We start from the raw sequence: 27,541 nt of genomic DNA, 5'->3' as shown, positions 1-27,541 counted from the left end.
CTGCTGCACACCGCTGAGCATTCGGTGCACTCTCCCATTGCGGAAGCGTCGCTGAATACTTTTTCAAGCAGGTGCCCAAAGGTGTTGAGCAACCTCGGCGTCCTTGCTCAACACGTTCCCTAAGGAACTAAGCCCCTGCGACCTTCTTTTCCCGCGTCTCCAGACTGGGTGCTGGTAACAGTAGCGTTCCCCAAGGGGTTACCGAGTAAAACGGGACAAAAGATTTCACAGACTGGGCCTTTGCAGGGCACATCGACCTCCTGGAAGTCGGGGCAGGGAGGCAAACCCGGAACTCGGGTGAGAAGAGGCTGAAATGAGGATGAATTATGGGGAACCCCGTTATGCAAAGGGAGGGAAAATGGGGGTGGGGGGAGACTAGCATCTCTGGTAACTGGGGCCATGAGTTCCAGGCAGACTTAAGGCTCCCGGGTCTGCAGCAGATGCTACGCAGCTGACGGTTGGGGTGCCTGGGAGACTGCTATCCCAGTGAAGGGAAAGGGAATTGGCTTGGAGCAACCGGGAGGAGCTGTCCCTGGTCCTGACCGCGCGGGGCCGGTCACTCCCATTCATTCCCATTAGAATGGACACTTCCCCACGCGCCTTCCACTCCCTGGCCCCATTCTCCCTGCTTAGCATGAGAGCTATGGGCTGGAGGCTCAGGTTCTGGCAGAACCAGGCAAGACAGCCTCAAGGCTAGGCCCGAAGTTCATGCATGCAGGTGGGCGGGGCAAGGGGCCGTGGTCACCGGGGCACTCCGGCCCCACCCCACAGGGCATCCCACAGTGGTGCCTGGACAGGGTGACTACAGCAGTGCCCCTTCCATCCGGGGAGTGAGGACCTGCCTCCACCTCCAAGGCCTGCGTCCAAGCGGCTTCCCCTCCTTCCCCTACCCTTCCGGCGGAAAAGCAGCAGACAGCGGCGCAGTGAGGGTTGGTTTATTGTCGGGGTGGGGGGACAGGAAGGGGTGAGGAGGAAGCACGAGTGGGACAGGGGTGCCCCTCAGTAGTCAGCTGTGTAGTCTGTGCCGTGGAGCCCCCGGCACAGCAACGTGAACTCCTTCACCATCTCCTTCACCCGCCTCTTGTTTACTCGCTCACTGGAGGAGGAGGGAAGGGAGAGCGAGCGGGTTAGCAGCCGGCGCCCGCTGCCCTCCTCCCCTCCGCCCTGCCCCTCTCCTCGTCCTCCCGCCTGAGCCTGCCAGCCGGCCAGCCAGGCTCACCGGAGGATCTGCTGGCTGAAGGTGTCCTTCTGCTCAGGGCTGAGGCGGGCGGAGGGGAAGCCGGGCGGCTGCAGGGCCTCCTTGATCCACATGCTCAGGAGGCTGAAGCAGTGTTTGTTCAGGGCAAAGAGGATGTCAGCAAAGCAGTCCATGAGGCTGCGAGAGGCCTGGCCCCCGATGGCCTGGTGGAGACAGGGGCTCAGCACACCGGGGCTCACGTCAGCCCTTCCGCAGGGGGTTCACGCTGCACCCCTTCCTGACGCTCCTTAGCCCCCGGCACACAGGCGTTTGGGCACTGCTCTGTGAGGGCCCGCTGATCTTGCACGCGGCCCTAACAGCTCTCGGCCAGTTGATGGAGGAAGGCGCCATGCGAGAACTCGGGATCCACCGGCTCGGGCTCCTCCGAAGGGCGGGCGGCTGCCACCGCGGGGAAGGTGCCCGCTCCCACCCCTGCCCCTGCTCATCTCACCTCCAGCACTGCTATGAGCAGCATACGGCCGTCCTCCTGCACCACCTTCCCCACGGGCTCTACTTCCCCACACCGCGGCAGCAGCTCTGTCTGCAGGGGACGGAGAGGCCTGTCAGCCCCCGGAGCTTCCCCGGGTGCCCTGGAGGCAAGACCCGTTGCCCCACCGCACCCCCCAAGAGTCCTGGGCAGGGGTCAGGGTGGTGGAACTCACGAAGAAGCCACAGGAAGCCTTGACAGTAGGTGCCTCGGGGAACTTGAGGGCCAGCACACCTGTGGGAAAGGCAGAAGCCAATCAGACGAGGCCTGAAGCTCCTCCTTGGTGTGTGTGTGTGTGTGTGTGTGGACGTGTGTGTGTGTGGGGAGGATCCCAGGCCCACCTGCCCGTCTGACCCCACTTACCACACTGGAACACCGCTTTGACATCTAAGCGTTCACACAGGAACAAATCTGGCTTCCGCTTCAGAGCCTGCAGGAGGTGGCGCTGGTAAGCCCAGCCCCAGCTAACTCCAAAAACCATCCCCCCACTCACCTGCCACCCCAGGCCCCAGCCTCACACCACAAGGAAAGGCTGCTAAAGTCACCTCCGGGGTCCCAGAGCCCTCGGGGTTCGGTAGATCAGGAGAGCAGCCGAGGAGCAGCCGAGGGCTCTCAGGTCCACATACATGTGTACGTGAATGACATGTGTACTTGAGAGGCTGGGGCTTCGTTGTGCACAAAGCTTGGGGCACCCCTAGGCAAACACCGTCCCCCTCCCCTTCATCGGGGTCAGACCTCCTGCAGGCTCCAGGCAGCCGGCAGTGACGTCGCTTTGATTCCCAGAGGCAACTGAGACCCCTGGACTTGTGAACGGGGTAGCAGGGAGAGGACGGGGGGACAGGGAGCCCAGTGCGACAGCCCCCCTGCACAGACCACCTGTGTTTTCCAGACACCCTCCGGCTGAGGAAGAGGAAAAGCAGGGCAGGAGCTGTCGGCCACGGCCTCACCTGCCACCCAAGATTCCAGGCCCTTCTCAGTGCTACCACAGGGGGGCCAGGTGGGGTTCAGGGGCAAACGACCCACCCAAGTGGTACCAGGACATGACTGGCAAATCCTCAGGTCACAGGAGATGCTTTGCACAGCAACAGCAGTTATCCAACACTGCTGCTCCCCAGCTGCCCCCCAAACACATGCCACATAGGCCTGACCTTCCAGCCCCTCACCTCCAGCCCCTCACCTTCCATCCCGCACAACCTCGCGTGTGCAAACACCCCCACGCTCACCCTCAAACATCCCTGTCACGCTCCTTACACTCGGACTCCCTCATATTTCCAGTACACCTTTATTACACGCTCACAGCCCCCTGGCATCCCCAAACCGTGGCCACAGTCCCACACCCTCAACCTGCCCAGTGCTCCTGCACGAGTGCTCTCCCAACATGCCCATCCACAAATAAACACGCAAACGCCCTCACCCCCAGATACTCTCACACACACCCATACGCACATTCTTCCTGGCAAAGAACACGCGCCCTACTCACCCCCACACACCCCCACACACCTCCTGCACCCTGTTCCCTTCTACCACACGCTCCCGGAGGTAAGAACTCTGCCAGCTTTTGCTCAACATCATATCCCCGGCCCCTGGCGGAGTACCAGGCATGTACCACACACTGAAATATTTGTGGAGTGATTAAGCAAAGAAACATCTCATTTCCCTCAACCCATGGATCCCCTAATAAGACAGAAACCTCCCCCGTCTACTAACATGGTCCCAAAGCCCAACACACATATCTTCCAAAATACACACGCCCCGATACAGACACACTTACACCAGCGTCTACTCCTGTGCGCTCTAATCTGGACCCCCACAGACTCACACATCCCTCCGACACATCACACGCACAGTGCATCACTGTCTCCGGCTTACCGCCATACCACACGCATCAGCTTCAGCTCCACTGGATCCCAACCAACATGGAACACACACCACCAACCGCAGCCACGTGAGCCCCAACCAAACTCAGGACAGGCAAAGTAAGGTCACACACACACACACACACACACACACACACACACTCTCAGGACAGGCAAAGTAAGGTCACACAAACACACACACACACACACACACACTCAGGACAGGCAAAGTAAGGTCACACACACACACACACACACACACACACACACACACATACACACCCTGACAGAGTCTCATGTTGGAGCCACCATCACCCCACCTCCCAGCAGCGGTACAACCTATCTAACAGCCCAGCTCAGGGCCCCCCAAAGCACATTCACCTCCAGCCCTTCCCTGTGTGCTCCTCCCACCAGCCTACCTCTCACGAGCAGGCACTGAGGCAGGCAGTTCCCGGCAGGAGCACGGGGACAATGAACCCCAGGCCCTTCAACGCCAGTTCTACCCTGGAACTTCTCGGGTGCTCCAGCTGCACAGGGGCTGCTGGGCACGACCCCTCCCCTCCCACGTGCCCCAGGCCAGCCCATCTCGCCCCCCCCCACCCCCGACTTTGGGACCGGCCTCTCCCTGGTCTTTGAGGAGGCCTGAGCTAGTTGAGGTAAAGGGGCACTAAAGGAGGGTGTTGGGCTGTCAACTTCCACGGAAACAGATGAAGAAACTCTATTCAACTGAACAGAAAAAAAAAATTTGTCAACAGAAAGCTAAAAATAGGCTTAAATTGAATATCAACATAAGAGAAAGAGAAAGAGAGAGAACAGAACGTGAATGAATAAAACTAAAACACACCTGTGCCAGGAGTTGCATAAATGAATCAACAATATCAGGATGATCCCTGGGCCCTAAAATATAATAAAGATGGAACTTAAGAAAAAATTATACAAACAGCAACTCAACCTCATATAGTTATGTGGGACTGAGAGCCTGCAGGGAGACAGCGTGGGGGCACATGAGCAGCAGGAAGCAAGATAAAGAAACAAAACATACAAAAACCATGAACTGGGAGAAGCCCAACAGAAAGAGACGGCAGAGTGAAGGACGGGCCTGCCCCAGCTCCCCCCGGCCTCCACCTACTCCCCACTCCTCGGCCAAGGCCCCACGTGATCCTTTGGTTGCTTGAGTGATGCTGGGCTCCGAGAGCTGATGGGCACCCCCCTCCCGCTGTGGCCTCTGGCAGGTTTCCGAGCACGTGCTTCCCACCATTCTCGCCGGGTGGGAGGCTGGTCCCTGGGACCTTCTTCGGAGGCCTGGCTCCAGGCTCTGGAGAGGTCAGGGTGGCCAGGCCTGCAGGTGCCTCTCACTCAGTGGCATTTTGTGTAGCCCAGGAAAGGGATCTACAAGGTCTACATCCGAGTGCTCCTTCTTGGGCAGGGGGATGGCTGGTCAAACCCCTGGTTATTCTATGTGTGTGTGGATGGGGGTGGGGGACGGGAAATCTCCACCCACAAGGACAAAAAAAGTGGGAGCCACACCCAGAAAAGGCCATCCCCGTGAACACCAACTCAGCAGGGAGCTAGGTTCAGGGCTCAGGGCCAGCTCCCACCATCGGGAAACACAGACCAAGAGGGAAACCAGTCAACGGGTCTCCCCATGGTGTGGTGAGTGGACAGGCTGAGCACCAGGAAGGGAGGGCAGCACTGGGCCAGCAGAGCTTGTAAGGAACCATCTTGTCCGACAACCAACCAATCCAACAAATATGCCAGTGGACCCTCATGGATCTCCAGCCGTGACGCTTCTGTGGCAAGGACGAGACCTGTAGCCAGAGGACCCGCCCAGACGGCTCAGCTCTCCGGGAACTGCTGTCTGAAATACCCCTAGGAGCTGTGTGATCTTGCGCAAGCCACAAGCACTGTTTCCCCGCTGGAAAGGAGATACCAGTCCCTGCCTGGCTTCCTGTCCTGGGTGAGAAGGAGCCACGGTAAAGCCCGTCCCTTTCACAGCCGGGCCCTGAGCTGTTTGGCAATGTGAACCCTCCCTCCTTCATGCCAGGGTGCCCCTGCGGGCACAGGCTCCTCTTTGAGCGGCTGCCCCGGGAGAGCAGGCGGGGCGTGCTCTGTGCCGGCTCCCTGGGGGCGCTGAGCATGCAGAGACCCACGCGTGCCTCGGAAGGGCTCAGTCTGGGGTGAGACACGCGGGAGAGAGGATTAGTGGGTGTGACGGGGGCTCTATCCGCCATGTGTACATGATGCAGTTTCATCACCGCAGAAACTAAGACCCCCGTTTCTGCCCCCGAGAGGCGTCTAAGAACTGATGAGGCATGAAGGGGTGAGAGCACATCTAGGAAAGGACGCAGGACCAAGGTACGGGGACCGCAGTGAGGCAAAAGCCAGTGTGGGGTCAGAGAGAGGGCTCAAAGGGCTGGAGCGCATGCTTCACATGTGGGAGGCCCAGGCGTAATTCCTAAAGTCACATGGTCCCCTGAACACCACCAGGAGTGACCCCCCAGCAACGAGTGGGGGTACACCCACTGCCCTTCCCCACTCCCCGGTGTCCCTGGGAATAGCCCCCAAACAGAAAAGGGTCAGCAGGGGCCAGGGAGGTAGCTCCAAGGGCTACTGTGCATGCTTTCCATGGAAGAGGCCTGGGCTCAATCCCTGCTACCACATGCTCCCCTGAGTACCACTGGGAGCGACCCCCGAGCAACATGCCATGAATACCGCTGGGTGTGCCCCCAAAATGAAGGGGGGGAGTCAGCGTAGCTGCGCAGCCGGAGTCACGGGGACACTGGTGAGTGAGGGCAGCGAGGTGTGCAGGAATATGTTACGATGACAGTGAGGGCAATGGGGACCGATGGAAGGGCTTTAAACCAGGGAGGGAAAGCACTCAGATGTGTGTCTGATAAAGAACATTCCAGCCGCGGGGTGCAGAATGGACTGGCAAACCGCACATGCGTGGGAAGCCAGTCTTCTCACGGGCAGGGTCACGCGGATGGCACAAAGACAGTGGCCGGGGAGGGAGAGCGGGAGTCAGCAAACGGGAGGCAGAACCAGGAGCCAGGCCCTCCAGGTCGAGCCCCAACTGCATGGGAGGGGCCCCCCAGGCGGGTTTCCAGCTCAAGCTCTCCTGCCTCAGACCAGTCTGAGCAGGGCCAGCACTGCGAGGTCGGATGGGACGGACTCAGCAGAGAGTACTCTGGCCCCATCTGGAGCCTCTGAGGCGCCCCAGACCTGCAGTCACCGTCCAGGCGAAACTCAGGAGTGTGATTCCTTTTCCAAATTCAAAGCCTGAGCTCGAGAGGAGGAACCCTGGAGTGAGTCCCTGTTCCCACCGTCTCAGGCAGAGGAGAACCACACAGAGAATGGGGAGCTAGAACCACTGCCGGTCGATTTTGGTCTGGGAAGGAGTAAGCTCCCACGCTGGCAAGGAAACCAACACTCCCTAATCAGTGTGCAAAGACCCCACCAAGCCAGGGGCCCAAAAGATGCTCCTTCAATAACCTAAAGTAGCCTCTCAAACGGATGAAATTTCCAGTCTCTCACAGATATAGAAACAAAAGTTCTGCAGGGGTAAGTGACTTGCCCAAGGTCACACAACTAGTTGGTGGGGATGAGCTCAGAATCTGTCTGACTCCATGTCTATGCTCTTTCCACTTTTCATTCCATGTCAAAAGATGACGATGATAATAATAATAACAACAGCAACCATTAAGGAGCTAGCCTGCTGCCCCAGCCCCTCAGAGCTCCTGATCCCTCCTTCCCCACATCCAGACGGGCTCGGAGCCCTGAGGGCCAGCAGTAGACACCATTCACTCTCCTCCCACTGCAGCCTAAGGTGTCCGTGCTCCGTGAGGGGACGGGTGTGCTGGACGTGATCCCGTGAGTCTCCCACCACATCTTGTGTGCGACTCGGGGGACAGAGGAGAACAGAGAGGGCAGCTGTGGCTCCCCGGTGGGGGAGGCAGAGGCAGGGCAGCAGCGGTGGCAGAAACCCAGGCCGGGACCTACCTTGCTGGAAGAGAGTGAGCGTGACGGAGGTGACGAGCAGGAAGAGGGCCTCGATGGGGGGGAAGTGGGCAGGTTCTTGAGCAAAGATGTGGACCAGCTACAACAAAGCAGGGGGCGCTGGTCAGCTGACGTCCTGTCTCTCCAGGCCAGGCCAGGCCAGTGGCCCTTGGGAAGGCGGGTGAAGAACCCCGGGCAGATCAGCCGTCCACCCCGCTCCCCCTCCCCCCTCTGGGTCAGGTCCCTGATGAGGACATCACCTAGAGCCCGGAAGGCCCACCTGTCTAGTGAGATCAAGAGCAGACGCCTGGGGGATGGTGCTGTACATCCGACCCAGCATCTCACACAGCTGCGGCACCATGGGGGCGAAGTCATCGAGCAGCGTCTTCACTGACTTCTCGAAGATAGCGCACACCGCCTTGGGAAGAGGACAAGCCCATGAAACGGACCCAGGCCTCAGGAAACGGCATTTTCTGAGAATCACCCAGCTGACTTAAAAACCAGACTTTAATTGTTCCGAACACCCACCAGGACAGGAAATGATGATTATGCAACATTCGAGAGACACTATTGCTACAATGGCAAAAGTGCAACAAATGTGTCAGATCAATGTGCTAGATGCAGTAAAAGCACCTAACAGGCCAAATACACTACAATTTTATTTAATGGTGTTGCTTTGGGGGCTCCACCCAGGTGTGCTCAGGGCTTATTCCTGGCTCTGCATTCAGGGATCATTCCTGGTGGGCTTGGAGGCCGTAGAGGTGCTGAGGACTGAATCCAGCTTGGCCTTGTGCAAAGCAAGTTCCCTTTCTGCTGAACTATCATTCTGGCCTCACAGTTCCCATTATTTTTTCTTTGTTTTGGTTTTGGGGTCACACCCGGCAATGCTTGGGAATTACTCCTGGCTCCGGGGACCATATGGGATGCTGGGGATTGATTGAACCTGGGTCGGCCTTGTGCAAGGCAAACACCCTACCCACTGCACCATCTTCCCGGCCCCCCACAATCCAATTTTAGAAGTAAAGAAACAGAAAAAAGCAAAGGGTCCCAGTCGGCAGGTCTCAGCTGGAACAGAAGGCAGTTGCTGTCACCAGGCCTACGATGTGTCCTCAAGGAGGGGAGCCAAGGAAGGGAAGCAAGTCTGACAAAAAGGCAGACTGCAAATCGCTCTTGCCGGAGGAGTCCAGGCCACAGCCTGGTAACTGACTTCGTGCTCCCCACACCCCTTTCCTCTCAGGGAAGCAGTCACAGCCATGACAGCCTTGGAAAGAGACCAAAGGCATGCCTGACCTACGGGGGGTCCTAAGTCGCACTCAGCCCCAACACCACAGACCTTGGGGGTAGCATTTTTTTGGGGGGGAGGGAGGCACACCCAGGGTGCTCAGGGCTTACCGATCACTCTGAACTCAGAGAGCACAACTGGTGGGGTGCAGGGGACCATCTGGGGTGCTGGGGGCTTCAACCCATGTTTGCCACGTGGAAGGCCAAGGCCCCACCTCCTGCCTGACAGCAGTGCTCTTTTTGTCTTCTGTTTTTTTTGGGGGGGCCATAGTTAGTATGCTCAAGGGTCACTGCTGGTGGTGCCTAGAAAGCCACGTGGTCGTGGGGATCGAACTCAGACCTCCCAGGTGCAAAACATGTGCTCAGACCATTGAACTTCCTCTCAGGCCCCTGGTGGAGAACTTCTGAGATACCAGGGTATTCTGAATGCTTCCCCGAAATTCCCTGTCTCTCATAAGGCAGAGTTTTGGCCTCCTTTACTCCCCCCTGTGACCATTGTGAGCTTCAGGGGGATAACTCTGAGCAAAGGCACCCTGGGGTAGGAAGCTAGGGCCAAGGCTCACCTCGACCACCTGGGCATCGTTCAGCCACTTGCTCAGCACCTTCTGGATGAGCTGGAAGACTTGCTGCAGCACCACCACCACCTGAGGACACACAGGAAAGTGAAGGGCCCTCTGCCACACTGAAAGGTGCTGGCCAGGCGGCACCCCCGAGGACTCGGTGCCTGGGGCTCTGGGAGAGAAGGGCTTGTGGCCGTGCCCTTTGAATAAAAGGATCTCCGAACCTAGCGTTTATCTCAGGGGAGTCTCAAACTAAAGCAGGGGTGTATTATCAAAACTTTCTTTTAGCTTGCTCTTTTTTTGGGTCACACCCGGTGATGCTCAGGGGTTACTCCTGGCTTTGCACTCAGGAATCACTCCTGGCGGTGCTCGGGGGACCATATGGGATGCTGGGAATCGAACCCGGGTTGGCTGCATGCAAGGCAAACGTCCTACCCCCTGTGCTATCACTCCTACTCCTTAGCTTGCTCTTCATGCCTGTGCTGAACTCATATCTTGTTTGCTTCTTTTTGTTTGCTCATTCTCTCTCTCTCTCTCTCTCTCCCCCCTTCTTCCCCCCACCTCCTTTCTTTTGGTTCTGAGCATTATTCCTGGCTCTGTGTTCAGGGATTCCTGGTGGACCTGGGAAGGAACACACGAAATGCCAGGGACTGAACTCAGGCCAGCTGCATGAAAGGCGAGCGCCCGACCCTCTTTACTTTCACTCCCCATCCTGTGTTCTTTTTTTTCTTTTCTTTTTTTTTTTTTTTTTTGCTTTTTGGGTGTTACCCGGTGATGCATAGAGGTTACTCCTGGCCTTGCACTCAGGAATCACTCCTGGCGGTGCTCAGGGGACCATATGGGATGCTGGGAATTGAACCCGGGTCGGCTGCATGCAAGGCAAACGCCCTGCCCACTGTGCTATCGCTCCAGCCCCCTGTGTTCTCTCTTAAACACACATTTCTCCTTTTCTCTCCCCTCACATCTTTCTAAATAAATTTCTATTGAAAACTATTTTGCTTCACCAAAATCAAGGTTCATGAGGAGTGAAGGAAGCCAGAATGACGACCACAAAGATGAAGCTCTCTGGAAGACGGGGGGCCCAGGCCTGGTCTGAGTTCCATAGGGTAAAAAGGGAGGGCAGGGAGCCAAGCAGAGGGGCCAGGACAGTGTGGCTTCATCTCCAGACGAAACCCTAGCTGATGGGGCCAGCGTGGGGAGTCCTAGAAACAATGACCAGAGCAGCCCCTCGCATTTGTACAGAAATTCATGGCATGCAAAACACTTTCCCACAATACTACATGTGCTGCCCAGCACAGGTCTATGAAGTAATCGAGAAATCAAGCTAAACATTGTGATGATCATGACACTTTTGTGGGTTTTTTTTTTGGGGGAGGGGGGTTGGGAGGAGCAGCTAGAGAGAAGTAGGTCTCCCAAGCAGTGTTTAAAGATCGCCTCCTGGTCACCGTTGGTCATTCTAGGGTAGAAGGTTCAATGTGAGGGCCCAACAATACTCCTTGGGTTCGACTCTGTGGTCCAGGGATTGCCCAGGCCACCCAGGTGGTGCTTGATTATCCTCCTGGGTCATATCCAGTGACCCTCAGGGGACCGTGTGCTGCTAAAGATTGAATGGGGGTCAGTGCGTGCAAGTCAAGTGCCTTAACCCCTGTACTATCTCTCTGGCCCCGTAACCATGGGCAGCTGAGCCTTGGCCCAGATCAAACACCCAGGAAGTGGTCACCTCAGCCCCTGGCGCCCCTGAGCTCCACAGTAAGAAACACCCTGCCTTGCAACACTTCTTTGCGCGTCTCTCCTCTAGGCTGGGAGCAAAATTCTGAAGCAAGAACCCTCTCGCGGGGAGAGTGTCAGCACCCGGAGACCTCTCTGGGGGCAGAGGGTGTCAGGCAGACGGCCCTGGAAAATCAGAGGACACAATAATCTGACCCAAAGTGGTGGGGTGCCTATGGCGTTCCCAAGGGAAGCAGGGGTGGGGTGGGGCGGGCATTGATCACCCACAGGGTTGGGTCCTTGGGGCACCGGAGGCACCGGGAGCTTCCGGAGTTCAGGCCCTTCGTGATCGTCCTCATGGTGACTGACGTCCAGCGTGGTGAAGAGGTTGGAGAGGAGCCCCAAGATGTGGACGATGGCCAACTTGTTGGAGGGGTTGGGCTGCGGGGAGAAGAACACCAAGTCCCGCGTGTCCCGGTCCCTCCTTGGCACACAGGCCCCCCCCCCCGCCGCGCCTGCCGGCTCCCCACGACCAGACACAGAGACTCCGGCTCACTCACTATCTCCTCCGCCAGCTTCTCCAGCTGCTGGACGTAGGGCGAGATGAGCGAGTGCAGGTTCTTGAGGATCTCCTCCACCTGCAGGGCTGACAGCAGGAAGCCCAGAGCCTGCATCAGCCACATGCACTGGCTCGTCTGTGGAGCAGAACCGGGGGGTCAGTCTCCAGCGCAGCCGGGTGCGGGAGCGAAGAACGGGCCTCCCGGGGAAGGTTCCGAGGACAGAGGCGAGGAGGAAGGGGGGAGGGGAGGCAGGGGATGGAACCTCGTGGGCTCCCCCCGCACCACCCAGGAGTCCCCCGAAGAACGGAACGAGTGAGCTCACCTTGTGGATCTGTTTCATCAGCACATCCTGGGGGCGGGAGGGGGAACACGGCATCAGCACCCGGCCAGGCGTGCCCGGAGGCGCAGTTCGAGCGGGTGGGGGGGGTGGGGGGGCCCTGCCTACCTGGGACACAGCCACGATGTTGGCAGCATAAGGCGGCAGGTCATACTTGCACTCTCGGCAGATCTTCTTGAGGGTGGACACGGAGGAGACGGAGAGCTCGGGGTTGCCGAGGGCATGCAGTACGAGGGGCAGAACGCTGTTGATCATAACAGGGTGGTCGGCCAGCCACTCGGACAGCGCTCCTGCAGGCAGAGGGGAAAGGAAAGGCCGGTGAAGCGGGCAGACCTGCGGGCAGGGTCAGCTGCAGCCCTGGTCCCGGTACCATCCTTAGAGGCCGGGAGCTCCTCCAACAGGAGCCGTGCAGCTGAGAAGCAGGCGCACCCAGGGGAGACCCAGAACCCCTCGAAGGAGCGCTGCAGCCTGGGACAACGCCGTGGGAGCCCTGCTGTGCCTGGTGCTGACTGTGCGTGGGGACACCTATGTTGCTCCCCCCAAGACAGAGCCCCGCGGGTGGGCTGTGGCTGGGGGTGGAGGCCCGTGCGTGGTTCGTGGAAGGAGTGCCAGGTCTCACCAATGGTAAACATGACGGTATCTGCCAGCTGCACGTTGCTGATGCTGATCCGGGGTATGAGGCCAATGAGCCCGGGCACCACATCAGAGTAGTTGACATCGATGGTCTCTGCGATGGACTGGAAGCCGTAGAGCAGGGCCTCTGTGTGCTGGAGAGGAGAGAGAGGGGGCGCCTGGACTGGCTGCGGAGGCTGGGAGGGGCCTGGGAGAGCTGAGGGGATCGGGCGCCGGGGGTAGTACCTGCCAGGAGTAGGGCTCCTCCGAGCTCGTGAGCAGGCGGCCCAGCTTGTCGTACAGGTTGCTGAGGAGTTCTGAGCCCAGCATTTCATAGACGTACATGAGTGTGTCTGAGATGTCCACCCTGAGGAGCAGATTACAACCCTCACACACTGCCGACTCCCGCCGCCAGGCCTGAGAGCCCATCCCAGACCCCTCCCGGCCCTGGAAGAAGTGCCAAGGGAATGGAGGAAGGAGCCCCAGGGTTCCCTGTGGCTGACCATGGATTCCCCCCCTCCCCACTCCCACTTGGCTTTATTTTTTTTTTCCCCCTTTTGGGTCACACCTGGCGAAGCACAGGGGTTACTCCTGGCTCATGCACTCCGGAATTACTCCTGGCAGTGCTCAGGGGGCCAGATGGGATGCAGGGAATTTGAACCCGGGTCGGCCGCATACAAGGCAAACGCCCTGCCCGCTGTGCTATCGCTCCAGCCCCTCCCACTTGCTTTTTTTTAATTCCAGGAATCCAGGTCGAGCTGGGGAGGGGTCTGCTCCCGTCACCTGTAAATCCGAAACTGCTCCTTCTCATCTGAGGACCAGAATCCATATTCCTCGTCAGAAGGGAACTGGGCCTTATGCAGAAGCACGTCCACCAGCTGGAAGTAGACCGGCCGGTACACCTGCTGGTACACGGCTTGCTTCTCTGCCTCGAAGGACAGAATGTCATCCTGAGAAAGCCGGGAACACAGTGAACTCCCTCACCAGCACTCCCAGGAGCCTCCTCCCCTCCCGCCCCAGTCCTGCCGGTGGCCACGCGACACACCTGGAGCGTGTACCAGAAGGTGAGGGTGAGCGAGCTGGTGGTCTCGTTGACAGGATAGTGGCCGGGGATGCCCGTGCAGAACATGATCATGTTGACGAGGGCCAGGAAGCTCTGCCAGTGCTCCACCTGGTCCAGCAAGGCCCTACGAGGGGGACAGAGAGTGCGGCTATCCCAAACCCCGCTTCCTAGGGGGTCCTTCTAGCCCACACCCCGCTGCCCCGCTTCCTACCGGGAGTGGTTCTCGCCCAAGGCCACGGCGATGCGACAGATGCCATGGGAGGTCTCCATGTCCCCATTCTGCACTGCCTGTCGAAGCTGATCCTGCAGTCCCAGCACCAGCGGGATGAGTTTCAGGAGTGTGTTCACGTACCTGGGGGCGAGGGGGGAAGTACCCATCAGGGCGGTCTGCCCACCGCCACCTTCTTGACTAGAAAGGCACACTCCCCCTGCCCCTCATCAAAACGCTCCTACCCCACTGGGACCAGGGGGATAGTTCAATAGACAGTACTCCCCTCGCCCCCCGCCACTGAGTTGGGAGTAGTCCCCTGACACTGCTGGGCGTGGCCCCGGAAGCGAAAAATAAATAAAAACAAAACCAAAAAGCACTTCCTCCCCATTTCAAATCTGAAAAAGGCCAGAGTCCACAAGGCAGGTCTGATGCGGCTGTGTTGGGTAGAGCCTGGGGCAGAGACCTGCAGGAGAACCTGAAAGTGCGGGAGGACGGTAGGGACTATGGGTTGAACCGTGTTCTTCAACTAGACCTAAGAGTTGATGCTGGGATGGATTAAGACTTTTCGAGAGGGCTAGAGACAGTACAAGGGCAAAGGTGTTTGCCTTGCATATGACTAATCCAGGTTCGACCCCTGGCACCCCATACTGTTCCCCAGGCCTGCAAGGCATGATCTCTGAGCACAGAGATAGGAGTAAACTCTGAATACCAACTAGGCATGGCCCAAAAAACAAAAGGCTTTTGAGAAAATTGGAATGAGATTTTTTTTTTTTTGTATGTGCAACCAGCCCGGCCAAGCCGGGTTCGATTCCTCCACCCCTCTCGGAGAGCCTGGCAAGCTACCGAGAGTATTCAATATGCCAAACACAGTAACAAGAAGTTTCACAATGGAGACATTACTGGGCCCGCTCGAGCAAATCGATGAACAACGGGAGGACAGGACAGGACAGTTGTATGTGGGAAGGAGGTAAATGAGGAGGCCTCAGAACAAACCGATTAGGGTTAAATCGTGTCACCCCAAACCCAAAGAGATGTTGAAGTCTTGATTTCCAGCACCTTTGAAAAGGACCTTCTTTTGAAATAGAGATATTGCAGATGAGATGACTGACTAGTGAAGGGAGCCTAATGTGGTATCAAATACTAATCTAATACTAATACTAGAATCCTTAGAAGTCAACCACGTAAAGACACAGGCTACAGGAAGACTGACACACAATGAATGACAGAGACAGAGGCTGGAGTTCTATACTGGCAGCCAACGAATTCCAGTAAGCCACCCGAAGCTAGGAAAAGGCGAAGAAGGACCCCTGCACAGGCTGTGGAGGAAGCTGACATCTGAGTCTGGGCTCTGGCCTTCACATCTGAGACAATACCTATTGTTTTTTTGTTTTTGTTTTTGTTTTTGCTTTTTGGGTCACACCCAGCGATGCACAGGGGTAACTCCTGGCTCTGCACTCAGGAATCAACCCTGGCGGTGCTCAGGGGACTCTATGGGATGCTGGGAATCGAACCTGGGTCGGCCGCGTGCAAGGCAAATGCCCTACCCGCTGTGCTATTGCTCCAGCCCCAATACCTGTTGTTTAAAGCTCCCCAGTTCATGCTTATTATAGCAGCTGCAGGAAACGTGCCTGAACAACAACTGAGCACTAACACGGTCGGGCTCAGCACCACTGATGAAGGAGCCCCTCACAGCATCAGCCTCCCCCTTCCACCCCACCGGCCCCTAGCTCCTGTGTGTGGAGCTGGCCGCAGGAAAGGAGAGAAACAGGACGGACTCCGAGAGGACCGAAGGAGGACACGAGAGATGACTGAATGGGACGGGGAAGAATCAAAGGCAACTTCCAGGTTCCTAGCGAAACAACCAAGCGGACGGTAAGAATTATTTGCTGGGATGCGGAGGGGCTAGTAATCAGTGTGGGGAGGCTGAGGAACGGTGAGCTTCCAGGGAAGGCACAGTGAACCGGAGAGCCTGGTGGGAGACGTTCAGGGAGCTGGATAGGAAAGTCTGAAGTCCTAGGGTCAAAGCGATAGTACAGTGGGTAGGGTGTTTGCCTTGCACACAGCCAAGTGAGGTTCAATCCCCAGCACCCCATATGATCCTTCAAGCACTGTCAGGAGTAAAATTCCTGAGCGCAGAGCCAGAAGTAAGCCCTGAGCAGCGCAGGGTGTTCCCCCCTCCCCCGCCAAAAACAAACAAACAAAAAAAACCAAAAAAACCCCAAAAAAACCCTGAAGTTCAGTACAGAGGTTATAAGCAAGATGGTTCAAAGGGTTAATACACATAATTTGCACGTAAGAGGCTGGGGTTGGGGATCCCTGCCCAAGCATGTGCCCACGCACGCACACATGCACACGCACATACACACGCACACGCACACACACACACAGACAGACACACGCACCGCAGAGCAAGTGACAGAGATTTGGGAGTCATCTGGGAACGACTGGTGATTGCACTGTGGGAGTCGATGAGTGTTGCCCAAGAAGTGCTGAATGAGAGGAAAGAAGAGGGAGCAGGTGCAAGCAGAACGCACTGACAGGGGGAGCAGAGGAAGCCCAGTCCAGAGACGGGGAGAAGCCCAGGCCAGCTCGGAGACAAGATTACACAAGGGATGGCTCAGGGGTCTCCAGATGCTTGGGACCCCTCGGTTATCAATTACAGCATCACTGTGGCAATCCTAGAGGCGGGTAGAAACTGGGTTCAGCAGGATGCTACAGGGATAGAAAATAGCTAGGCAGGGAGCCTTAGGGAAGGAGGAAAAGGACAGGAAGCAAGGAGCTCAGGACTCCCCCAGAGCCCCAATAAACTGGCAGGACAAGGCGTCCTTACCAGGACCCCACCAGCCCCGAGGGTGCTGCCCGGAGACAGCTGGGATAGCTTCAGGCCAGTGACCCTGACACAGGCTGCACCGCCAAACAATGGGCACCTTCAGGCCAGGCCCTGGCACAAAGAGCAAAGGGCAGGGGCAGAGCCAGGGCCACGGCCTGAGCTCGCCAGCAGCTGGGCTGGAGGCTGGAGGTGATGCCCTGCCCCCATATCCTCTCTACTGGACTCCAAGCGCTCTCTCACACCTGCCGAAGCTCTTGGAAACAATGGTACTCAAGAAAGGGTCTTATCTGGTCTCATCACAGCCTCCTACTAAGAAGAATCCAGGACAATCTAGCCCGGAAGGACTCAGAGTATTATTCAAGGTCATACCGTGACTTAAGCTACAGACATTAGGGCCTGAGCCATAAGCAGGACAGTGGAGGGCGTTTGCCTTGCCTTCGGGTGATGCGGATTCGATCCCCAGCACCACATCCCCAAGTCCCCCAGGGTGATGCCTGACTAAGGGCAGAGCCAGGAACTAGCCCTGAGGACCGCCTAGTGCGCCCCTCCAACCCTCCACCAGATTCCAGCTTGAGATGCCCCTTATGCTGCTATAGGTCTGCTTCTCTTTCAAGAACCAACCCAAATTGCCCCAAGCATCTCTGCAGTTCTAAGCCAATATCTCAATTAACTAAGGTCCTAACTAAGGGCAGCCTTCTGCCAAAAGTCTTGTTTAATTCTTTTTCTCTTCCTCAACTCCTACTGAAGAGCTTTCCCAGGACTAAAAACAAACCAGAGGGCTGGAGCGATAGCACAGCGGGTAGGGCGTTTGCCTTGCACACAGCCAACACGGCCGACACAGGTTCGATTCCCAGCATCCCATATGTCCCCCGAGCACCGCCAGGAGCAATTCCTGGGTGCATGAGCCAGGAGTAACCCCTGAGCATCGCCGGGTGTGACCCAAAAAGCAAAAACAAAACAAAACAAAACAAAAAACCCCAAAAAATCCACATTCCTGCCGCCCCCCCCCCCCCCCAAGCCCCCAAGGAGGAGTGAGGGCCAGGCAAGTAGCAGCCGCTGCAGAGAAGCAGGGAAAGGTGACTTCCAGGGCAAGCTCGGGCCAGGGGAGCACAGAGAGCGGCACGCACGGAGGCCCCGGGTCTCAGAGCCACAGCCAGGACTCTAGGCTGGAAAGGTGAGGCTCGAACTGCCTCCGGGATAGGGCAGCACCCCAGGAGGGAAAGTCCTGGTAGACAGCCTACCACCTGCAACCACGCCTCTGCTCTGTGAGTCCACAGGAGGCCTTGGCTGCCTTCTGTCCACCCAGAGGCCTCCAGTGAGGGAGATGGAGACGGAGCTGAGTGAGACGGGGCTCAAGAGGCCCGGCTCGAGCTGGTCAGCGCAGAGCAGCCCGACTTGGGTGGGGCGGCTGGGACGCTGGCTGCCACTCACACGGAGCTCAGCCCAGACCTGCAATTAGAGCTCTGGGAGCTGAGCTGAGAAAATAGGGAGAGTTGCTAGGCAACCAAGGGGGCTGCAGCCAATGGGCGCTCAGGAGGCTGTGGATTCCCTCACTGGCTCCTTGCTCGCTCATTCGTATGGAGAAGTGGCATCAATTACCTGCCAAAGCCCTGGCAGATTACCTGGCATCAATTACCTGCCAAAGAGACTGGCTGGCGTAGGTAACCCTGGGTATATCTCAGGATATCCCACATCTCCCGTGGACTGGCGTGGTCAATTCCTCCTGTTAACCACGGACTGCCCAAGCCCAGACAGCCCTTTTTTGGGTTCTCTTTAGGGAACCAGAAAAGGCGATGACCTGGGACTTGGTGCCCACTGCCAGCTGGGGTTCCGGGGAAAGGGCTCTCACTAATTGGCAACACAATCATCGCCAATATCTGCAACTGCTGCTTAGAGAGAACAAGGAATCATGCTAAACCACCCTGGATATTTTCTTATTATTCTTCATCCCCAAATATCATTTATATAATAGCAGGGGCAAGCCCTGTGCACAAAATCCTACTAAAACCTTTACAACTCTGCAAGGCTGGTATATCACATCCATTTTACTGATGAGGAAAGTGAGGTTTAAAAGTGCTTACTAAGGAGAGACACAACAGCAGTAGGGCACTTACCTTGCATGTGGCTGATCTGGGTTCAACCCCTGATACCCTATATGATCCCCTGAGCCCTGACAAGAGAAATTCCCTGAGTGCAGAGCCAGGAGTAAGGCCTGAGACTGCCAGGTGTGGCCAAAACATAAAACCAAACAAATGGGAAAAAAAAAAACTAAAAACTGCTTACTCAAGGCCTCAGATCTAGGAAGAGAACAAGCTGGCATTCAAACTCAGATGTGGCTGATACCAAAGCTAGAGCCATTTACCCATACCCTGCTGTAGACTTTCAGCAGCTCTGTCTGCCCTTCAACTCTGCCTCAGGTTCCCAAAGGCCCGTCTCTGAAATGGTAGTGTCAGGCCTCCAGCCTGGAGTCTCCAGTCTATGCCAAAGATCTCACCGTGCCATCTTCTCGACCCAAAGCTCTTCACCTCCTCTTCAGGATGAAGAGTTACTTCACAGAGGGCAGACAGGTGCCGTGTGATCTGAGCCCAGATCTCCTACTCCTCATCACCCCTCACCAGGAACTCCCTCACCTGGGGAGCTATTGCTTGGGCTACTTTGTCTGTCTGGAACATTCTCCCCACATCCATCACCTACATTTGACCAAACTCTCTCAGTCTTCAACACAGTCTGGGTGTCCTCCTCTGGGAAGCCTTTCATGATCCTCATGACCATCATGGGCTACGTGCCTCCTCCAGGTCTCATAGCCCCCTGCTTTCCCGAAGAAAGCATTCATCACATCAGATCTGCCTATTTGTGTCTATCATGGTCCTGACTTACAGACGTCAACCTGTTTGTCTTGATTCTCTCTCTGCTGCAGTTTGACATACAAGCAAGTGCTTCATGAACATAAGTGGAACTTTATGAAACTATATTCCACAAGAATTACCTTTTTGGGGGGTCCTTGAACGTACTATGGACTCTGTACCTGCACCCCTATTCCTGAAGTTACAGTTCTCCCCCCCACCCCGCTGCTTCTCCCCCACCAACGTCCCCTCTCTCCACTCAGCATCTCTGGTCATCTGTTCAAGAGGTACTGAATGCCACTGAGAAACTGCCAGCCCCTGTGTGAATAAAGTGACAGTGCTCTGTCCTTAGAGAGCCGAAGAACTAATTGGGGAGACATTCATTCATTCATAATGAAACAGAGCTAGAGTTGAGAAGGCAAGACACCGGAAGCTCTTGAGATAAAATTAAGAGAGAAGATCAAACTTAAGTCTTCAAGATCAGAGGCCTTTCCAAAGGAAGCGAAACCAAAAATCAGGCAGGGATGATGTGCCGAGTACCAGTGTTGTTTCCGAGACTGGAAGGAACATGAGACATTCAAGGAGCTGAAGGAGAGCAAGAAAGCAAGACGCGAGGCACGCGATGAGGCTGGAGGCACCACAAGGTACACTTGGGAGAGTCCCACTAGAGTCTGAGTACCAAAGGATGCTAAACAGAAAGGAAATAGCGGATCCTTCTTTCTCTGGGGGATTGGGGTGGAGTGAGATTTGAACATCGGTGCTCAGGATTTACTCCTGGCTCTGGGCTCAGGGGTCAGGGCCGGGGTTCTCCATCAAACCAGAGTCGAGTGCATACAAGGCACGTGCTTTACCCCCTAGACTGCCTCTCAGCCTCCTAGATCCTCTTCCTTTCTTTCTTTCTTTTCTCGCTTTTAACATCAGGGTTGCAACATATGCAAAGGCAAGTGTGCTCCATTGAACTCGAGCCCTGGTCCTAGACCCTCATTTTCTAAAGTCTACTCTGGCTGCTGGTTAAACCACAAAGACCCAAGGCCAGAATTCTGGTGAGAAGGTGCTGCCGTCAACTGGGAAGAGGATGACAGCTTGGACCTGGGTGGCGGCCACGGAAAAGGAAAACACAGATTGGCAATACGGTTCGGAGCCAAACAACCAGGATTTGGTGACTGACTGACTGGTAGAGAGCATGAGAAGAGAGTCCAGTATTTTAACCTGAATAAAGCGGCGTATAGATTAGTCATTTAATGTTGGGCTCCATCCCATAAAGACAGGGACTAAGACACTGCTCCCTGCTCCATCTCCCAGCCTGGGACCAGGTGTGCAATGGGCACGCAGTGTTTATTGGACAGATGGTGGGTGTGCGGCTGGCCAAGAACGCACGCTAGCCCTCTCTGGGAAAATGGGCACCAGCTCACCTCTGGGCATCAGGCTGCGAGATGGCGTTGACAATGGCCTCCACACTGCTGTCGAAGAGCTCCGAGTCCTGCAGAGCGCTGAAGGCAGCCTGAATGAGCGCCTCGCAGTCCTTCAGGGGCACCTCCAGCTGCACCCAGCTGGAAAAGCACTTGAGCACCTTCTGACGCACACAGCTGGGGGAGCTGGGCTGCTGCAGGAGCTGCTCCAGCAGCGGGAAGACGGCCCCACATTCCACCGCCAGGCTGGCCCGCACCAGCCCTTTGCGATACTGGGGCAGGCGGCTGGTCTGGAACTCCTCGGGAAGCACGGTGAGCAGCTCCAGCAGGGCCAGGCAGCGGCCCTGGCCGTCCACCGGCGAGTCCTCGGCCTGGAAGAGCCGGACCATGTCTGCCACGGCACAGGGCCACGCGTCAGGCATCATGCTGAGAGCCAGGGAGGCCAGGGCCACGCACAGCCGAGTCAGCACGATCTTGGAGCCACTGGCAAAGCGGGTGATCTGGGTGAAGAGCTGAGCCTTGAGACTTTCGTACTGGTCAGTGGGGATGTCACTCCAGTAGCGAGAGATCTTGATGTGCAGGGCACTGGCCCCAAAGTACTGTATCTCGGGCACCTTGTCGGGCTGCAGCAGTTGCCAGCTGAAGTGCCAGGCCTGGGGGGAGACCTGGGCCTGCATGAGCCACTTCTGAGCCAGGTTCTTGTTCTCGATGTTGGGGTCGTAGTAGAGTTGGTGCAGCGCCTGCAGGATGGCACGGGAGTGAGCGGGGGCGGGCCCACTCGGGATCCCGCCAGAGCCCAGGAGAGAAGGTGCAGCGTGGTGCTGAAAGACCCTTCCTTCTGAGCAGGGGGCCACACAGGAAGTGAGCTCAGGGCCCTGTGTTTCCTGGGCCCAGGTTCCTGCTGTTATTTGAGAGCTTCACCCTGCCCAGATGCTACCACACTACCTCTTTATAGCAAGACAGTACAGAGTCAGAGAGAGAGAGACGCAGAAAGGGACGGCTGAGTTCCCCAGAGTGGAGGCACCCGAAGTAAGAGGCCAGACCCAAGTGAAGGTACGGCACCGTAGCGATGAGGCCAGGCCTGAGAAGAGACGGAGCAGCCTCCAGGGCACAGCTGCTCCCATCAGCCCCAAGGGCCCCGTTCAGCTCCCCCAGGACCATCGCTAGGTCATTCCAGAGGCTGGTACCAAAGCCAGTGTGAAACCTGAGTAGGACTAAGGCTTTGCCAAGCAGCCCTGGGGAAGAGGCACACTGAGGGAATGGTGAGAACAGGCCTCAGAAAGAGCTTGTGAGGGTCCATGAAGCTGGTCCAGAGAAGTTTCGTCCTGCAGCCCTAAAATATGCCTCGCTTGGCGTTTTCAACCCGCCGAATCCCTGGGGCCGCGACTCCACTGGGCTTCACAGTTAGAAAACAGTGGTTGATCTCCCTGGGAGCCACCATGCCAACACTGCCTGGTCCCAGGAGGTGAAGGTGTGGGGCCAGCACTGACCCCCTGAGCAGGCAAACTGAGCCCTCTCTGTACACCTGACAGCGGGTGACAGCCACAGTCCCTCGGGGGCTCTCTTGGGGCCGCTGAGGCAGGCCAGGAACAGAAGCAGAAGAGATGCAGCCTCACCATTTGGCATGGCAAATGGGCTTCAAAAACAGTCAAAGTGTATCTGCAACCCCCATGCTCTGCTCCCCAGCATGGAAACCCCCATCTCCGTTCAGGGGACTGGGGTGCAGGAAAGTGGGGGTGGGGGGAGGCGTGCACCTCTGCATTCCCGGTCTGGAGAGAGCGTGTGTCCAGAAAAGAGCCAGAGAAACAGTCCACAGAGGCCCGGGCAGGCAGCAATGCGTGGAGGGAGCAGGGAGGGCCGATGAGGCTGCCAGCAACACCCAGCCCCTGGGACCTCACAGGAAACAGGGTGGGTGGGTGGGGAGCTCGGCTTTACGCTGGCCTGCTCTAGACAACCCTGAAAGACCCTTCTCCAAGGAAGCAGGCAAACAGAGACCCGAGGGCTTTCGATTCAGGAGGGTCGGGCTCTTCCCCGGCACTCCCTGCTCTCCCAAAGCTCCCGTGGCCTGGAGTGGAGCCAGGCTGGCCAGGTCTGAGCCATCAGTCAGCACCCTGGGGGGACCCGGCCGGCCCAGGATGTGCCCACAGCGAACCCACGTCTGAGCAAGACCCAAAATAGCGCCGGGCACGGCCGCACTCGGGTCCTGCGCGCGGGGAGACGGCCCATGCCAGGTGCTCCGGGGGCACCATCCCAGCAGGCAGCTTGCCCAGCCCGGCGCTGACGTCGGCGCCAGTGCCCAGAACTTCTGCCCTGTCACCTGGGCGCCCACCCGGGGCCCGCCGTACCTTCTCCACGTTCTCCATGGTGAAGTCCAGGGCTGGGGTGGCTCCAGCCCCCGCGGCCCCCGGCTGCTCCTCCCGCCGCTCCATCTCCGCGCCCCCCGCCGGGCCCCTGCCCCAGCCCCTCGGCCGCCGCCGGCCCCCTGCTAGACCCCGGCGCGGGCGCCCCGGGAGCGGTGGTTTGAGCCGGGGCCCAGGGCGGGCATGGCTGCCGAGGCCTCCCCACCTCGGGGGGCGGTGGGGGGCTGGCCGAGGGCACAGGGGGTGCTCTCGGGAGGCCCGGGGAGGCGCACCCCCGAGGAGGGAAGCGTCCGGACGCGGCGCTCCGGCGGGGGTCCCAGCGGCCGGTCACAGCCCCGCGGCCAGGATCGGGGGGCAGGGGCTCATCGAGCAGGGCGGCCGGCGAGGGGACCCCTGGCTTGCGGGGTCACCGGGTCGCGGGCCTGTCCCCGCAACGCCCCGGCCCGGCGGAGGCTCCGGCCGGGAGGAGGTCACCGGGGTGGGGGACCACCGGGGAGCGAGGGGGCCGGTCGCGGGTCCCGGAGGCGTCCGGCGCGGCGCGGGGACGCGGCTCCGCGAGGCCGGGGCGGAGGCTCCGGGGAGTTGGGGCTGCGTGCGGCGGGGTCCCCGCGGCCGGTCGGGCCCGCTCGCGTCTCGCCGCCGCCGCCGGATCCGGCCCCGCCGCCGCCGCCGCCGCCCCAGTGACTGACAGGCGAGCCGGCCCGGCCGGGACGGGGCGGGGACCTCGGCGCGGCGCGGGCTGCCCCGGGCGCCTGTCTGTGCCCGGCACGGCCGACTCGGGCGGCGTCTCCCCCGCCGCCGGCCCTGGCCCGACCCGGCCCGGCGCAGCCCAGCACGGCCCGGCGGAACTGCGCGGAAACGCATTCCGGGTCTCTGGTCCTGTCCTCGCGCCCGCCGGTGTCTGCGCGTCCCCGAGCAGGCGACGGTGCGGCGCGCCGCTCGAGGCCCCCGCCGGGCTGAGGCCCCGCCGCGGTGCGCGCTGGGAAATGTAGTCCGGCCGCGGAGGCCCGGAGCACGTGGGTGGGGGCGCGGGAGGTGGGTGGGCCGCCGGCCCAGCCCCGGCGCCGAGTGCGCCCGCCCGCGGGTCCGACCCGTGGGGGTCGCTGCAGGGCAGCTCCCGAGGAAAACGTGGCTGCTCCAAGGACCGGGGGCTGGAGGTGGGGCCCAGGTGGATGGACGGAAAAGGAAAAGGGGTGTGTGTGTGTGTGTGTGTGTGTGTGTGTGTTGGGGGGGGCGAGAGAGGCAGGTTCACCGGTGCTCCGGGAAGACGGAAAAGGTGTGTGTGTGTGTGTGTGTGTGTGTGTGTGTGTGGGGTGTGTGGTGTCTGTGTGTATTAGGGAGGGGCGAGAGAGGCAGGTCACCGGGGCTCCAGGAAGACGGAAAAGGGGTGTGTGTGTGTGTGTGTGTGTGTGTGTGTGTGTTAGGGGGGGCGAGAGAGGGTGTGTGTGTGTGTGTGTGTGTGTGTGTGTGTGTGTGTTAGGGGGGGCGAGAGAGGCAGGTCACCGGTGCTCCGGGAAGACGGAAAAGGGGTGTGTGTGTGTGTGTGTGTGTGTGTGTTAGGGGGGGGCGAGAGAGGGTGTGTGTGTGTGTGTGTGTGTTGGGGGGGCGAGAGAGGGTGTGTGTGTGTGTGTGTGTGTGTGTGTTAGGGGGGGCGAGAGAGGCAGGTCACCAGTGCTCCGGGAAGACGGAAAAGGGGTGTGTGTGTGTGTGTGTGGTGTGGTGTCTGTGTGTATTAGGGAGGGGCGAGAGAGGCAGGTCACCGGTGCTCCGGGAAGTCGGAAAAGGGGTGTGTGTGTGTGTGGTGTGTGTGTGTGTCTGTCTGTCTGTCTGTCTGTTAGGGAGGGGTGAGAGAGGCAGGTCACCGGTGCTCCGGGAAGGGCGTATCCTGTGGCCCCGGAAAGGGGCCTTCTGGGTAGAAGGCTTTAGCACGATTCTCAGGAGCGAGAGTCTGTCGCGCCTCTGAATTGAAAAGGACAGCCCCCCGGGATCATCCAGTAAGAGACCAGGAAACTGCATACCATGGACAGTGCTCGGAGAATTCCTCGGGTGTCTGGCAGCGCTGGCTCTTCTCAGTAATTAGAAGGGGTTAGTAATCAGCAATTAGAAGGGCTCCCACTTCAGTGCTAGGGATCGTGATTCGTGTCCCTGAACTCCAAGTGGAGGACGCACGCAGTCACCATAGCAGGTGAGGAAACACCGCTGGTTTTCTTGTCCCTGGACACTCCAGGTAGCAGAGGCCGGTCTGATCTGTTCAAACCCACGTCCCCTGCTCGGACCCCTCCCCTTGTCGACTGATCCACTTTGTGAACGGCACAGAGGGAAAGGAGAGGCTCATTATACTTTGTGCAGTGGAGGAAGCTGGCATTGACAATCCGTAAGAAGAGGTGGCTGAGGCTTCCTGGAGGAGGAGAAACTTGATCTGCACTTGAAGAATAGAGGCTGGGTAGAAGGGACAACTTGATTAACTGGCAAGCAAAATCCAGTGGGAATCTATGTCCTATCTGTGTCAAAAAGTGTTTATGGGGGAGGCTGGAGAGACAGTGTAACATGTAAGTAAGTCGCTTTCCTGCATGAGGCAGACTGGGTTCAACCCCTGGCACCATATTTGGTTCCAGGAGTGATCCCTGAGCACAACCGAGTGTGGCCCCAAATGCCCCGAAATGTGTTTGGTTTAAGGGGATATATGGCTGACGAGTCTGGGTTCTATTCCAGGTGCTGCATGGCCCAAGAATGATCAGGTGTGGCTCTAATGGTTCCCAGCACTCCTGGGGAGGCCCCCGCTACCCCCAAAAGCACTTGTGACTGAGGAAATCCCTGGAGGAGATGGGTGTCAGCGACAAGGCTGCCAAGACAAGTTGGGAACTCTAGCTCCTCAGAGTTTGGACTTTTCCCTAAGTGCAACATGAGGGGATTGCTGACGACCCCTGTGTTCAGAGTTGCATTTTATAAGACTCTGACTACAGAATGTAGGACAAATTGAAGAGGAAAGAACAAAAAGACGGGCCAGAGAGATAGTAGAGAGAGAAGGGCTCTTGCCTTGCATGTGGCCAACCGGGTATCCTATATGGTCCCCAAACAACATCAGGAGTGACTCCTGAATGCAGAGCCAGGAGTAACCCCTGAGCACTGCTGGGTGTTCCCGGAGCCCCTCTCTTCCACCTCCCCCCCCCAAAAAAAAGGACAGAAAGAGAGACGGGGAACATTGAGAAGGAAAATCAGAAAGCCACAATGAAGTAACTGATTCCAGTCTGTGTTTAGGAATATGAAATTCCCCGACTCAGCGCTGACTAGAGATTTCACTGAGGTTGATAGGGGAGTGGAGAAGGCTGGAGAGCACCATTCTGGTTTCAGACCTGTGTTCAAAACCCATCTTTGCTCCATGACCTTGGCCTCACCTGGCTCTGTACTCAGTGCTCCCGAGTCTGTGCTCTGGGATCACTTCTGGCAAGGCTCAAGGGACCATATGGGGTGCCAGAAAGCGAACCTGGGTCGGCCCCATGCAAGTCAAGTCCCTCTTCTGCTGTATCATCTCTCCTGTCTTCACTCAGTATAAAATGAGAACAGGGCCAGGGGATGGCTCAGTGGGGTGAGCACCTGCTTCACATGCAGGAGCCCCACGTTCCATCCCCTGCACGTTCTGTCCCTTGCACCGTATGATCCTCTAAGCACCACTGTGAGTGACCCACTCCCTCCCTACCCCCGGCCCCCAATAAAAGAGAAGACCTAGTGCTGGAAGTAGACCCCAAGCACTGATGACTTTGGCTCAAAAACAAACAAATAGAAGAAGTCCTTTTCCCAGGGAAGGACAAGCAGATGGTTTCTGAACAAAGCCCCGTGCATTTTCTTTCTGCTTCCAGTTCATGGCCATATTCTCATGCGGAGGGTCAGGGTTCCCCAGCAGAGAGAGAAGCCACATTTCACATCACCAAAGCTGGAGAGGTAAGACAGGGGATAAGGTGCTTGCCTTGCACATGGCTGGTCACAGGTCACCTCCCGACACCACATAAGCGATTCTGGCATTGCGTCAGGTTCCCTGAGTACCTCCAACATTCATCTCTGAGCACATCAGTCCTGGCCCCAACATTGACCTCACTCCTCAAAAAGAAACCAAGATTCATGAACCAAATGATTCCTGAGTTTGCGTCACAAACTTCACCTAGGTCAAATTATTATTATTATTATTATTATTTAG

General features: G+C 57.8%; 1 protein-coding gene across 2 annotated transcripts; it reads right to left on the bottom strand.

Moving 5' to 3' along the window:
• Positions 1-920: 920 nt before the first annotated feature.
• IPO13 (importin 13) lies at positions 921-23,595 on the bottom strand. Of its 2 annotated transcripts, XM_056130965.1 has the most exons (20): positions 23,335-23,594; positions 20,993-21,729; positions 13,908-14,048; positions 13,679-13,820; positions 13,417-13,583; positions 12,880-13,000; positions 12,641-12,788; positions 12,130-12,311; positions 12,007-12,033; positions 11,685-11,819; positions 11,413-11,565; positions 9,421-9,501; positions 7,857-7,994; positions 7,580-7,676; positions 4,425-4,477; positions 2,088-2,154; positions 1,900-1,958; positions 1,689-1,778; positions 1,220-1,401; positions 921-1,096 (listed from the first exon to the last, which is right to left on the bottom strand). In XM_056130965.1, exons 1-20 carry the CDS (start codon positions 23,416-23,418, stop codon positions 1,000-1,002), a joined length of 2,901 nt encoding a protein of 966 aa, XP_055986940.1. In that variant the 5' UTR covers positions 23,419-23,594; the 3' UTR covers positions 921-999. The 2 variants fall into 2 exon arrangements, 1 of the variants encoding a protein (XP_055986940.1); XR_008794831.1 differs by lacking the exons at positions 921-1,096; positions 1,220-1,401; positions 4,425-4,477 and having other exon boundaries at positions 1,699-1,778; positions 23,335-23,595.
• Between the last annotated feature and the right edge of the window lie 3,946 nt (positions 23,596-27,541).

This window comes from Sorex fumeus, unplaced genomic scaffold (genome assembly GCF_029834395.1).
Source record: "Sorex fumeus unplaced genomic scaffold, SorFum_2.1 ptg000082l, whole genome shotgun sequence".
NCBI classification, from domain to species: Eukaryota; Metazoa; Chordata; class Mammalia; order Eulipotyphla; family Soricidae; genus Sorex; species Sorex fumeus.
Note: the sequence above shows the minus strand (reverse complement) of the source record. Positions and strands in the feature narration are given on the sequence as shown.